Source organism: Rhipicephalus sanguineus, chromosome 4, assembly GCF_013339695.2.
Source record: "Rhipicephalus sanguineus isolate Rsan-2018 chromosome 4, BIME_Rsan_1.4, whole genome shotgun sequence".
NCBI classification, from domain to species: Eukaryota; Metazoa; Arthropoda; class Arachnida; order Ixodida; family Ixodidae; genus Rhipicephalus; species Rhipicephalus sanguineus.
This window is the reverse complement of record NC_051179.1, coordinates 67803651-67816143: the sequence shown is the minus strand read 5'-3', so window position 1 is coordinate 67816143 and position 12493 is coordinate 67803651. Positions and strand designations below refer to the sequence as shown.

Below are 12493 nucleotides of genomic sequence, written 5' to 3'. Positions count from 1 at the left end.
CTGAACTTAACTTCCGGTCACAACAAATGTTATTGCTGTTAAGTGCCCGCAAGTCATGAGCGACTCCTGATGAAACAATGAATATATAATTGTCCGTGAGACCTATTTCATATTAGTTTCTTAAGCTCATCGAGTTATTTACCTGCGGCCTTCAGAATGACATACAACCATTGTGATGACATACAACCTTAACCTTCCACTCTAATTTGCAAAACATTTGCCAGTGCCGAAATATTTGCAGTTATGCTAATGTACTGCTGGCCTGCTAGGCTTGGTGAATTGTTAATTAGAGCTCGAACAGTTGGCACAGAAGCGTTATTTGCGACAGTGTTTGCTGACTTGAAAGTGGCGAATTTCTATGATACCGGGTGTCCCAGGTAAAACTTTCAGAAAATTTAAGCATAAAGTCGAGGAACATAGAACGTTCTTTTTTCAAATGTAAGCTATGAGGTGTGATGGTGCCTCGTATATATTAAAATCCAATTAGGAGATTAATAATCAAGATTCACTAACGCACACCTAATTATTGTACGTTTGTAAAATTCTGTTGTATGGGCTAGCAAGGTGTAACCATTTCGACGAAATTACAAGGCTACATAAATTTCAGTATGTTCGTTCCCAAAGCGCTTGACAGGATATGTAAAAGTTCCTCTTAATTTTCTGCTTCCACGCACAAATTTTTGTGTTTTTACAAAGGTATACCCGAAAAAAAAAAAACGCATTTTTGTCCCGAACATCTGATGACGCATATCTCTAAACCTGCGTCACTTTCAGATTTGATCCCAAGTGGATATGCGCTGAGCCCTTACGGTCTACTGTTCTTGAAGCGGAACAGTTTGCTTTTAAGAAATTGCTTTTCCCCTTTGAAATCCGATATTATTAAAAATTTGACTACACCACAAACGCTGAAAAAGAAGCGCGATATAGCAAAAAGTGGGACATCAACATCCGTTATTGTGACTTTTTTTCAATGGAACAAGACATTTTGGATAATATTTGTACCATTTGCAGTATGAAAAATAGAAGAGCAGATTTCACACGGTGACGTACAGTTCGTGCTTTTTATTTCCCCTTTCTTGCTGTTGTCTTTAGTGTTTACTAGGTGAAATTATTCCGTAGTCAGTCTTTTTTTTTTCTGAATATTACAGCGCCAGACCGACCACTACCGCACAAGTTTAAGAAGAAGGAGTGCAAGATAAGCGATGTGCAAGTGTCTTCTCAGGTTTGCTCATATATGCTCATTATGGCATAATATTTGCATGAAGTCTGCAAAACATAGAAAAACAGCCGCACCGAAAGAAGTGAGTTTTGACTGATATAGTAGTAGATGGGGGAAAGCACTAGCAAGTGAAGACAAAGAAAATAAAGAAAGAAAACCTAGATTAGATGATCAGTAACATTTATTGATGAACTAAAGCAGAGGCAGGAATGCCCTAATTATTAGGATATGGTGAGTTGCCTTCAGCACGGCATATATAGAGCGAAGGGTCAAAATATATTTAGTTTACAGCGTTGGGACACAGTAGCAATTGATAGCTGCACTATGTGGGGGTGCTGTCACTCCCTGTAAAGTACTTTGCGCTTCATGGCGCACGCGAATCTCGCGGATTAGCCGCACTTAGCATTTACAGCCGCCGAGCGAGGGGTGGCGCTGTGCTTGCGCGATGTAGGCTTAGCGCGGTGGTGCCGGCAGCGCCGCCTGGGAGGGTAGGCCGGTGTACAGGAAACAGGAGCGAGGCTCTTTGGGGTTTGGCGGCGTGCGCAGACGGACGGCTTTCGCGGTGGGTCCATGGGGACGATTCTGCAGCTCGCTTCCCGTGGACCCCTCGTGGTGAGTCGAACATCGAGGGCGCCGCATTCGCGGTTCTTTGTGTGTGTTATGTTTTCGGATTGGCATTGTATAAGGTTATTTAGCAAGTTAACTAGTTGTGTATCATATTCAGCAGGCGAGCTCGCCGTATGTAAAAGCAGAGGTTCATAAATGTACACGTGTTGGTTGCCCGACCGCGTGAACTGTCTCCATGTGTTCCGAGAGCGGCTCATCTTCAAACCCCACAACTATGACTATTAAAATAGTCCAACCCTAAGTAGGGCTTGCAAACGTTTTTTGTTGCCCATCGGCGCGCTTTATTTGTGCCCTGTATGCGTCATGTAGATAACTCGCATCGGTCTTTCAGCCATATATTTTGCAGTTTATTGCAAATGTTATTGTTGTATATCAGAGTTCTAATGATTCTCAGTTATATATACTTTAGAGCAAGCTAGTTATTCCCATTTTGACAGCAATGTTGAGATGTATTTACTTAGCGCTTGGCCATTTTAACGCGACAGTGTTGAATAGCTCGTTTAGCACAAATTCCGGCGTCGACTTCGGTGACGGCGTCGTTGGTTGCGAGCGAAAAATCATCATCTTGTCCGTGACCGAAAAATTGAGAAAGCCGCAAATAAAATAAATAGCGAGTTTGAGTATAGCGGGAAACGCTTACGTTGGCGTATAGCGTGCGTCTCAACGCTAACGCTAAAACGGAACGCACTGTGTTCCAACTGGTGGCCTTTTAGTACAGCGGAAGGCATTCCCGCCAACGCTAAGGCAAGCACATACGGCGCCATCTAGACATAAAAACACTAAATGTACTGTAGAATCCACAAAAGCGCCACTAAGTCGAGCTGATCCAAAGTCACCGTTGCTGCGTTGTTGCCTCCACGTCGCGTTTGCAGAATTGTTTTCCAGAAGTGAAACGCACACGCATCAGATTCATGCACTGCCGCAAAAAAAAAAAAAAAAAACATGAAGGGAAACAAATCTTGACATGTATCGGCTTGACTTGTGGCCGTGTCTTGGAAAGAGGCGACTGAAGACAGTGTCGCCATCTCTGCGCGGCTACAGAAAACATGAGCGGATAATAAATTTGTTAAGCCTTCTGCACCGCAAATCCACTTTGCATCTCAAAAACGGAGCTATGTTATTGGCGGTACACGGTTGGCGAAGCCTCATTACTCAAATCTAAATCAAATACGAACATTATTTGGGAATGAATGAGTTTAATAATGCAGGGCGACGACTAGAAAGATTCGAAGTGGACGGCTCTCGCTTCGACAGGCACCGCCATCTTGCCCTACGTACGGGATCTCTTGCGTGCGTTAGCGTTGAACGCTATATTCCAGAAATAGCGTTCGTACGTAAGAGCTCGGGGTACGTTTACGTTCTGCTCATGCGCGGTTAGGAGCACGCAACGCTAACGCTAACGCTAAATCCTTGCGTTTGCTGTTTTCCGCTATACTAAAACTCGCTAATAATAAAAATCTTCAGGTTCGAGTCAGAATTGAACCCAGGCTGTCTGCGTGGCAAGCAGGTGTTCTACCACGGAGCCTTGCTGTTTCTTAAAACTGCTTCGAAAAAAAAAAACTGTACGAATATCATTTAGTGGAAGGGGACTCCTTAACGCATATAATATTGCATGGCAGAAGCGTAGAATCGCGCCAGCTGTCGAAACATGTGAATTGCGCAACGAGTAGGTGTTTTAAAGGCCCACCCATTAGAAAGCGCTCAGACATACTTAGTCATCATTATCAGCAAAAGCATCAACAAAGAGAACAGCTGCGTAGGTTAACGCGTTGCCTTACGAATGCGTAGTGGGCCCTTCGCTGATTCGCAAAAGGAACAATTGTGGCGTAGTGGGCACTCGACAACTTTACTTGCAGTAGGCCTTCTAGTATACTTTAAAACGGCCATTAGCGAGTTTTAGTATAGCGGAAAACAGCAAACGCAAGGATTTAGCGTTAGCGTTAGCGTTGCGTGCTCCTAACCGCGCATGAGCAGAACGTAAACGTACCCCGAGCTCTTACGTACGAACGCTATTTCTGGAATATAGCGTTCAACGCTAACGCACGCAAGAGATCCCGTACGTAGGGCAAGATGGCGGTGCCTGTTGAAGCGAGAGCCGTCCACTTCGAATCTTTGTAGTCGTCGTCCTGCATTATAAAACTCATTCATTCCCAAATAACGTTCGTATTTGATTTAGATTTGAGTAATGAGGCTTCGCCAACCGTGTACCGCCGATAAAATAGCTCCTTTTTTCAGATACAAAGTGGATTTGCGGTGCAGAAGGCTTAACAAAATTTGTTTTCAAGGTCCGCTCGTGTTTTCTGTAGCCGCGCAGAGATGGCGACGCTGTCTTCAGTCGCCTCTTTCCAAGATGCGGCCACAAGTCAAGCGGAGACATGTCAAGAATCGTTTCCCTTCATGTTTTTCGCGGGAATGCATGAATCTAATGCGTGATGCGTGTGCGTTTCACTTCTGCAAACGCTACATGGAGGCGCAACAACGGTGAATTTGGATCAGCGCAACTTAGTGGCGCGTCTAGATGTTTTGTGTCTAGATGACGCCGTATGCGCTTGCGTTAGCGGGAATGCCTTCCGCTGTACTAAAGGACCACCAGTTGGCACGCAGCGCGTTCTGTTTTAGCGTTTGCGTTGAGACGCACGCTAACGCTAACGTAAGCGTTTCCCGCTATACTAAAACTCGCTATTGTTACGCGCACAGTCGTTCGTTGCCTTACGGCACGGGTGAGGCATGCACCGAGAACCGAAGCTAGGCTGGCAATTGAAAAGGCGATGCGCACAGGTCCCAACTACGCTGTCGCGTTCTACTCTTGAAGACCAAGCTCAAGCGTCCTCCAAGTTTGGTGACAAAGAACGACATCAAGCTTAGAGTTCATGATAAAATTCTAACTTCATGTGTAACTTCATCAATTTCATTGCTTCCAGCTTGTTGTGGCAGCTGGTTGTGGAGCTACATGCAGACGTTATGAGACTGAACATCGACCGAATGGAACACTGTGTCTTGTAAGTAAACCAATGAGTTAATGACTTAGCATTTAAATAATCTTTGTAGTGCTATATAAAATTATTTATTAGGTAGGACTTCGAAATCTATGATGAGTCGTCCAGTACAGCAATGTGCATACACAAGATGGATAAATCGAATTATTTAGGGTGTCTTTGTCACTTGGAACTCGAATTCAGGTGTTTTTTATAGTAACTGGTACCTGTGATGGATCACATAATCTTGGCTCATTAATATGCCCAACACCACGATTATCTGGGATCGAGTTTTAAGTAGGGTGGAAGTGCAAGAAATGTTTATTTATGGCTGTTGATGCTTTACAGGCCATGCGCTTGTTTCAATATAATATTTGTTTTTCTCTAGAGCAACACCACGGTTCTTAGAAAGAGACATACGGCATTGTTGTGAAAATAATGTCATCACAAATGTTCATCTAACCCTGCGTTGCCCACATGACTACGACTTATGAAGCTAGGAGAGCAACATATATGTCAATGTTTTGTTGAAAAGTAAGAGAATAAGTAAAAAGCATAAATTAGAGGCCGAATGTGATGTAATATGTTAGAATAAATTGAGCGGATAGGAATGGGGCGATAACTGCACGATAGTAAGCAACGAAATCCTGGAAACATGACTCTCTGGATACACCATTTTAGGAAATTACTCTAAAAAAGAACTGCATAGCTCGCACATCATCTCTTGTACTTTGCAGAGGTTCTTACGTTGTTTAGCAAAAGCAATAACAATAATTTCCTAGGAAGGACTTACTTAAAGGAGTGCTGACACGAATTTTAAATACTTTCTGGTTGTCGCTCCAAATAAAAGCACTGGTGTAGAGAACCCTAAAAAGAGTATTGTGGTGCCTGGGAATGCATCGAATATACGTTTAAGAACACTTTCGGCTTCGATATTGAGGGGGTGGCTTTCCTGTGACATGTCATGGCAGTGTGACGTTACGGGTAGACAGTAACTCGCAACAAACTAGCGGCAGATCCGTCATCTGCTCGTGGTGCACGTAAAAAGCGACGAGCTAATTACCCCGAGTGCGATTTCTGCAATTTAGGCTGCATTCAGGACGCAGAGTTCGCAAACTTAGTGGAACTGTGTTGACTCGTCGCGATAATGTCCACTGTGGTGGGGCTGGCTTTCTAATGCTCAGCGACGAAAACTTTAAAATCAAAGTAAAATATTTTATACGTGTTGTCTGACTCCGACGTTTGGAGAGCGTTAACACTGCACACCAAGGAGACAAAAAAGATGGTTGCCTGATCCCTCCGTCATAGGAATCGGTGTCACACGAAAGTGAAACGTGTCGTCACTGAAGTAGTTTATTGTTTGTAGTGCATTGGTATATCAGAGCTTGTACAATGTCTACTGTTGTTTGGCAGATATAGGGAACTCAAGCTCTGCAGTGCATGCGCGGCCGACTCAGCCACTTTCACGGTAGCCGTAACGCACGTGCGCACGCGTTCTTCTGTCGGTGCGGGTAACTGGGGGGCCGTCAGCTCGGCACGTTGAACCGAGAAGCTTGCTGTGCGAAGCTGCGCATTTCCGCGATGGCAGAAGCGACCCCGCGGAAGCGCAAGCGAGATTCGAAGTATTGCGGTTTAGTGGCCTGCCACAACGCTGCAGACAACACCAAGGCACACGATTAACGTGTGAAACTGTGTTGGCTCCCGGGTGTGTCGCACGAGAAATAAAAGCGGCAAGCGTGGATAGCTGACAGCGCTCTCTCGCCTTCTATTTTGTCTGTCTGAGTTTATCGCTTTCGTTCGTTTCGACTGCCTGAATCGGTATGTAACGCGGCGCATGCACGCAGCGACCACAGTAATGATTACTCGCTGTCCTCTCGCATTGTGAAAGTCCACTTAGGGTTGTAGGTGAAGCAACTTTATGTTTTGATTCCCCGTGTTCGTGAGACCTACCCGTCATTGTTGAACGTTCACACACGCGTTATACCGTTAGCGTTGCGCGGTTGGTTGAATTCAACTGAACTCGGCACATTGTCAGAAGTTCGACGCCTGCAATTCACGCGTCGGGAAGGCTGCTTTAACACACCGGAACGGGCGTCTGTGCATTTTCAGCAAGCTTTGACATCGTTCTGCAGGTTTGCTTTGTTTTTGTCACTTCTTCAGGGTGATATTTAAGCCGCTAAATATAACTGGCACTTAATACATGCTTTGCAATTGCAACCTTGAAGTTACCACCTTCTGAATTTGTGCAATTTTGTAGCCGCGTTCGCGAAGCAGGTTTTATACGCCTGTCAAGTCGATATCATAAAAAGAGACTGCAAGCATGACGCTAGAGCCGAAAAGACGAGGCGAGCAGTTCATCTTGCTTCACAATGGTTAAAGCTCAGCTAGCTGCCTCGCGTCTTAATCGGCGGGTGAATCGGCGGGGGCACGGAGGACTTGACTCTAACCTTCTCAGGAAACAGTGCCATGGCCGTATAATTTTTTTTCGCACGCCGCAAACGTTTGTTCACGAAAGTACGCGGCTGCTACTGAAAGAATGCCATATCAAAACAACAATCACATGATTCGTAGTCCACACCGCAGAACATCGATAGCGTGTACGGCTTCATTTCGGAGTGCATGTGGACCATTATTCATCTTTAACATGACAGAATGAGACTTACCTCGAGGTATACGTCCTACACGGTGTAATCGCGACTTGGGAAATGCATTTCGCTTTGAGTCGGGCGTCGTTGTCGTCGATCGTCTGCTCTTCACCGTTAACGTGATTGACGAGCCTTTCTCCTTTTAACAAGTTCGCTTTTCGGAAGTGCCAGTCAAGCTTGAAGATCGTTTTGAACCGTACTGCAGCGGCATATGGTGAGGCGCCGCAAGTGCACCGCGAGAGCTATGCACGTGCACAGAAGCGAGCGGCACCGCGGTGGAGAGAAGGGAGAACGCGCGCTGCTTACACCCCAGTTCCTAATTTTCTGCCAAAGATGGCGCTGCCTGTCAAGAGCAGCAGCGCCGCTAAGCGTTGCTGGGGAAGCCTATTGCACCGCTTGATGGTGGACGCATCTAAGGTCCCTCTATTTTTCAAAGGTAGCGCAAACTCCTCCTCTCAGCGCCGTTTCCTCCTCGCCCGGCCGCCATTATTGGGCGAGACTCGCAAGGCGCGCCCAGGGACCTTACGTTGACGCGAAAACAGAGTACTCTATACTCCCACTTGCGCGACGCACTACGTCGCCTTGACGCATGCGCAATTGAGCGCACTCGGCGTCCCTTCTTCACGTAGAGACACAGACGCAGTTCAGTCTGGATAACGTCACCGGCGTGGAATGCAGCATGTCGCATCTCGCGCCGGCTGCAGCCGGGGCGCGTTGACGGACGCTGGGCGCGTCAGTCTCATCGCGCGTTGGCCTATAGAGTGCTGCACGTTTGTTAGCGTAGCGTCACTGTGCCGAGCGTGCGCGCGCGTCGACGTTACGCTGGAGTATATCAGCCCCTTAAGGATTTCGCTGTAAATATCGTGTGCCAGAAACCGTGGCCGATAATGTCACGCCGCTTTTTTTTTTAACACGAAAGTGTTTTATGCCGGGGTCCACCAAGTACATCCGTCACGGATATGACGTTGATAAAATGGACGCCAACGGGTGAGAAAGAAAAAAACCAAGAAAAAGATACTCCGCTGGGAATCGAACCCACGACGTTGCGGCCACGACGGCAAGCGCCCGATGCTCCACCAACTAAGCCAACTCGGGAGATGCTAGGCACGGCGCGAACGCGCCTTATATCTTTCACACATTCTCTTTCGCGGCGGGCGGAGCGGGTTGGTGCTGCCGTCTGTGAGAGGTGAAAAGAAGTAATGCTTCACGATCGACACATACTAGCGCTTACTCCGAGATTGCACGTGATATCGGAGGTCATGTTTAAAGCGTCTCGATACCAGAGATGTAGACTGGCCGCGCTGGCGTCGCCGAGGCACCCTTGACGCAGTTACGTTCTTTGCCTTTGGATTCGTGTTAGCGTGCGTCGGCTCATCGGAGTAGTGCAGCTTCCACGTGCACGAACGGGATTTCTCTGCCGCCGACTGCTTCAATTGCGAGAGCACCGACTAACAAAACTGCTGCAATATGCGTTGCAAAAAGGACGCGATTTCGACGGGCGAATGCCGTGCCTTGGTGGAGCGAGAGCAGCGCCTGCGAGACAGAGGCCAGCGGCACGCACGCTTTTGCGGCTCAGGCTACGAACCTCTACCTCCCGCGTTGCTGAAGTGCAGTGTGTGTTATGTATGCATGAGCACAGGCGTCGGCTACCCATTACTAGAAAGCGCACACCGTGCCGTTTCTCTCCTTAATTGACGACGCTTTGAAGAAGTGCATAGCGGGTACCAGTGTTGATTATGAGCCTGTTGATATCATCCTTACGCGCGATTCACGATTCGCTGTGTCCAAATATATGTTCACACCGTCAGCTACCTCAACGGTTTAATCATGATCATGGGCGTTAGTCGTCGCGATAGAGACATGCTGTCAATATGGGTGCATCCACGTCAAACGGTGCTATAGCTGCCAAACACGAATAGACATTGTACAAGCTCTCATAATCATAAGCACTACTTCTGTGAAGACACGTTTCACTTTCGTGTTATACCGATTCCTATGACGGAGGGATCAGCCATGTTTTTTTTGTCTAACTTAGGCATATCGAGCTTCAGCTCCATCTAAAAGAGTTCGAATGGCAAATATACGCGAAAGGGTTTAGTAGTGGTCGATTTACCTCACAAAGCCTCCCGTCATGGCAATCGAAGTTCTTTCGCCCGATAAGCTGGAGCCATATCGCTCGCCGTTTGAGGTTTTCCTTTCCACGAGGAACTGCAAAAAGCTTGTCACCCTTGGCCATGCTGTTCGAGCAGCCAACAGCGCAACAAGTTGGCATCTGGCTGCAGCCGATGGCGTCTTGCAAACTGTAAAAACCTATAAGAAGACTGCGCTCACGTACAGCGCGCACATGCGGTGGTGTTTCTACGCCCAATAATGGCGTCGTTTTCCGGCGCCAGAGCAAGAGGCAGAGGGGTCATCGAGGAGAACTGGTCACGTGTCGGGCCTGGTCCAATAGGGGAGCACAAAAGGGCGAAGAAGAGAGGAGGGACGCAGAGGGCGGGGAGGACATTCTCCCTTTCCTTTTCGGACAATGGTTTGCGCTACCTTTGAAAAATACCGGGACCTTAGACGGATCGCTCTCACGTTGACACCTAGTGGCACATATCCGTACCGACGACATACGCCCACAATCATGATTTAACCCTTGCGGTAGCTGAAGTTCTTAACATATACGCGGACTCCGCATATGGCGGATCCCGCGCAATGATAGCATCAACAAGCACATAATAAACTAATGCTCGATATGCACTCCTTCAAAGCGTCGTGAAATGCGAAGAGAAACGCAACGCGCGTCGTGTCTTCCCTCTAGCCTGGCCGTTACTTCTCCCAGGGCGAGCAGAGAACGCGGTGCGACAGCCGCGCGAGCGTCGGAGAGCTATTTTTTGATATGGATGGATGCTATGAGCGAGACTTGCGCTAAAACCGCCACCTCACGGTGTGTTAAAGCGTTGCCGAAATTAAACTTGTATTGGAAACGCGCCGAATGGGACGGTCGTTGTAACGGCGCTTTTTTTTTCGAGCCTAGTGGCACAGATGTCACCGCCCCGTTCTAAAGGGGACGCTCATAGCATCCATCCATCCAAGGTCACTGTGAGAGGCAAGTGTGAAAGGTAAACGGCGCGTTCATGTCCCCCCCTCCGTAATGCGTTTGGCGGTAGCTCAGTTCGTTAAACACCCGCCAGCTATCGTCGCGGACCGAGAGGTCATGGGTTCGATTCCCATCAACGGAACTTTTTCTTAGTTTTTTTTCTTTGCCATCTGATGGCATTCATTTTGCTGACGTACTTCCGTGACGGAAATACGTCATGAAAGTCTTGGTGGGCCCCGGCATAAAACACTTTCGTGTTAAAAAAATTCACCATCTCCCACTAAAGGGAACCATGTGCGGATGCGAAGGAGCGCATGGGTGGACTTGAAGTTCCGTTCATCACGGGCACCTTGCCCGATTTTAACGCGTCCTTGCATGTGGAGCACACCATGAATTCACTGTAGTTGCTGTTGCTGTTACTCGTCTCGAACTCTTGTTAGAGCACGCCACGCGGGTTCATCGCGCGTCTGCAGAATTTCGTTCCCCGACGCCATCACGTGATTTCTGAGAGATTGTAAGAGGGAGAGGCCGCAGCGTCTTACCCGGCCCCTTACACAGGCCCGAACGCGCTAGCGCCTGCCAGCACTCGTGCTTTTATCTGCGTTACGGCAAGCTAGGACAGAGTACGGCAGCCCGGGCCCCTAAAGTGCGTGTCCTGCACGTATCATCATCAAGGCGGTCGAAGAACAAAACGAAGAAGACTTCTCCTTGGCGCGAGCATGTGCTCGATATGTTACAGATGGCTATGGTAGGTTTTAGAAAGCGTACGGTCGCCAATGGAACTACGGACAAAGCCCAGCGCAAAAGCTGCTTCGCATCTAAAACGTCCCTTTTATGATGTCTCAAAATCGTGGCAGTGCTCCTTTAAGGCATAATACGCTATACGCCTTCTGCAACAATATCTACGTGGTTCAATTCGCTAGCGGCGACGTGATTCCGGAACATGATAAATGAAACCTGTAATGTGTTCTATGAAATATCGTGTGTTTAAAATAATATTCCCAAAGAAATGTGCTAGCAAACCATCATAGTAAGATAATTTAAATATATATAGCGGAAAATTGTTTTTTTTAAAGCCGCGACACGCTCATATAAATGTTGTGAATAAACAAATGCAGAGACCTAACTTCACTTCTTTGTTAAAATACTAAGAAATAATTTAAAACTGCCGCGCTTAGTGACGCTCTAATGTACGATACGTTTCTGTTACAGCTGGAATACAAGCGGCAAGAAAAACTTATAGGTCGATCGAAGAAGACGTACACAATTGGTGTCTGCTTCTACGGGAAATGCTATCGAACTAAAAACAGTTGGGACATTCAACTATAGCATTCGCTTTATTTGAAATGTATGTGTTGACACTGTCTTCGGAGTATTCAGGCAGTGAAAGATAACAGGCCATAAATCAGGCACATCAAGCAAACGGGACTCCTGGCGCCCTCGCTCTTCGACTGCCGCAATGTGGATAGACCATGTAAAAACAAATTTATTACAAAACACAAATGTTAATTAGGATTTGTTTTATATACAAAAATAAACATCTTCAAAAGAACCTCGGAAAGCGTCAACTATGTACTAATAAAGTCTATATTCCTGAGCAGTTTGATTGCGTTAATGTGTCCCACGTCCAACTAACTTGTTTACGCAGTGAATCAGCTGATATTTTAATTCTCTTGGTTTCAGTTTAAGATTACGGGCTTTGATGAAAGTTGTACACTACTGGATGCTTTTGCTCATCGATATTAGCTCCCTGAAACATGCTGCCAACGAATGATTAATGATGCTTGTCGGACAGAGGCATGAAGAAGCGACAAGTACAAATTCATAAGCGATGCCCACATCGGTCACTTTCGATGCATTGACCGTCCATGACCGTCCAGCAAAATTTGCTCATACTTTACGCTGCTGCCAAAAACGTTGAGTGAGGTTCATGAGTTTTCAC

General features: G+C 46.9%; 1 protein-coding gene across 3 annotated transcripts in view; it reads left to right on the top strand.

Annotated features, from left to right (window-relative positions):
* The window catches only part of LOC119390181 (uncharacterized), a 49227-nt gene extending 37084 nt beyond the window's left edge, over positions 1 to 12143 (top strand). For 2 of the 3 annotated variants that reach the window (XM_049414685.1, XM_037657736.2), the window contains exons 16-18: positions 1149 to 1222; positions 4768 to 4845; positions 11764 to 12143. In XM_049414685.1, the coding sequence (XP_049270642.1) occupies positions 1149 to 1222; positions 4768 to 4845; positions 11764 to 11880 (269 nt within the window). In that variant the 3' untranslated portion in view covers positions 11881 to 12143. Of the gene's footprint in view, positions 1 to 1148; positions 1302 to 4767; positions 4846 to 11763 lie in introns of all 3 variants that reach the window. The other variant, XR_007415775.1, reaches the window with a different exon arrangement.
* The last annotated feature ends 350 nt before the right edge of the window (positions 12144 to 12493 follow it).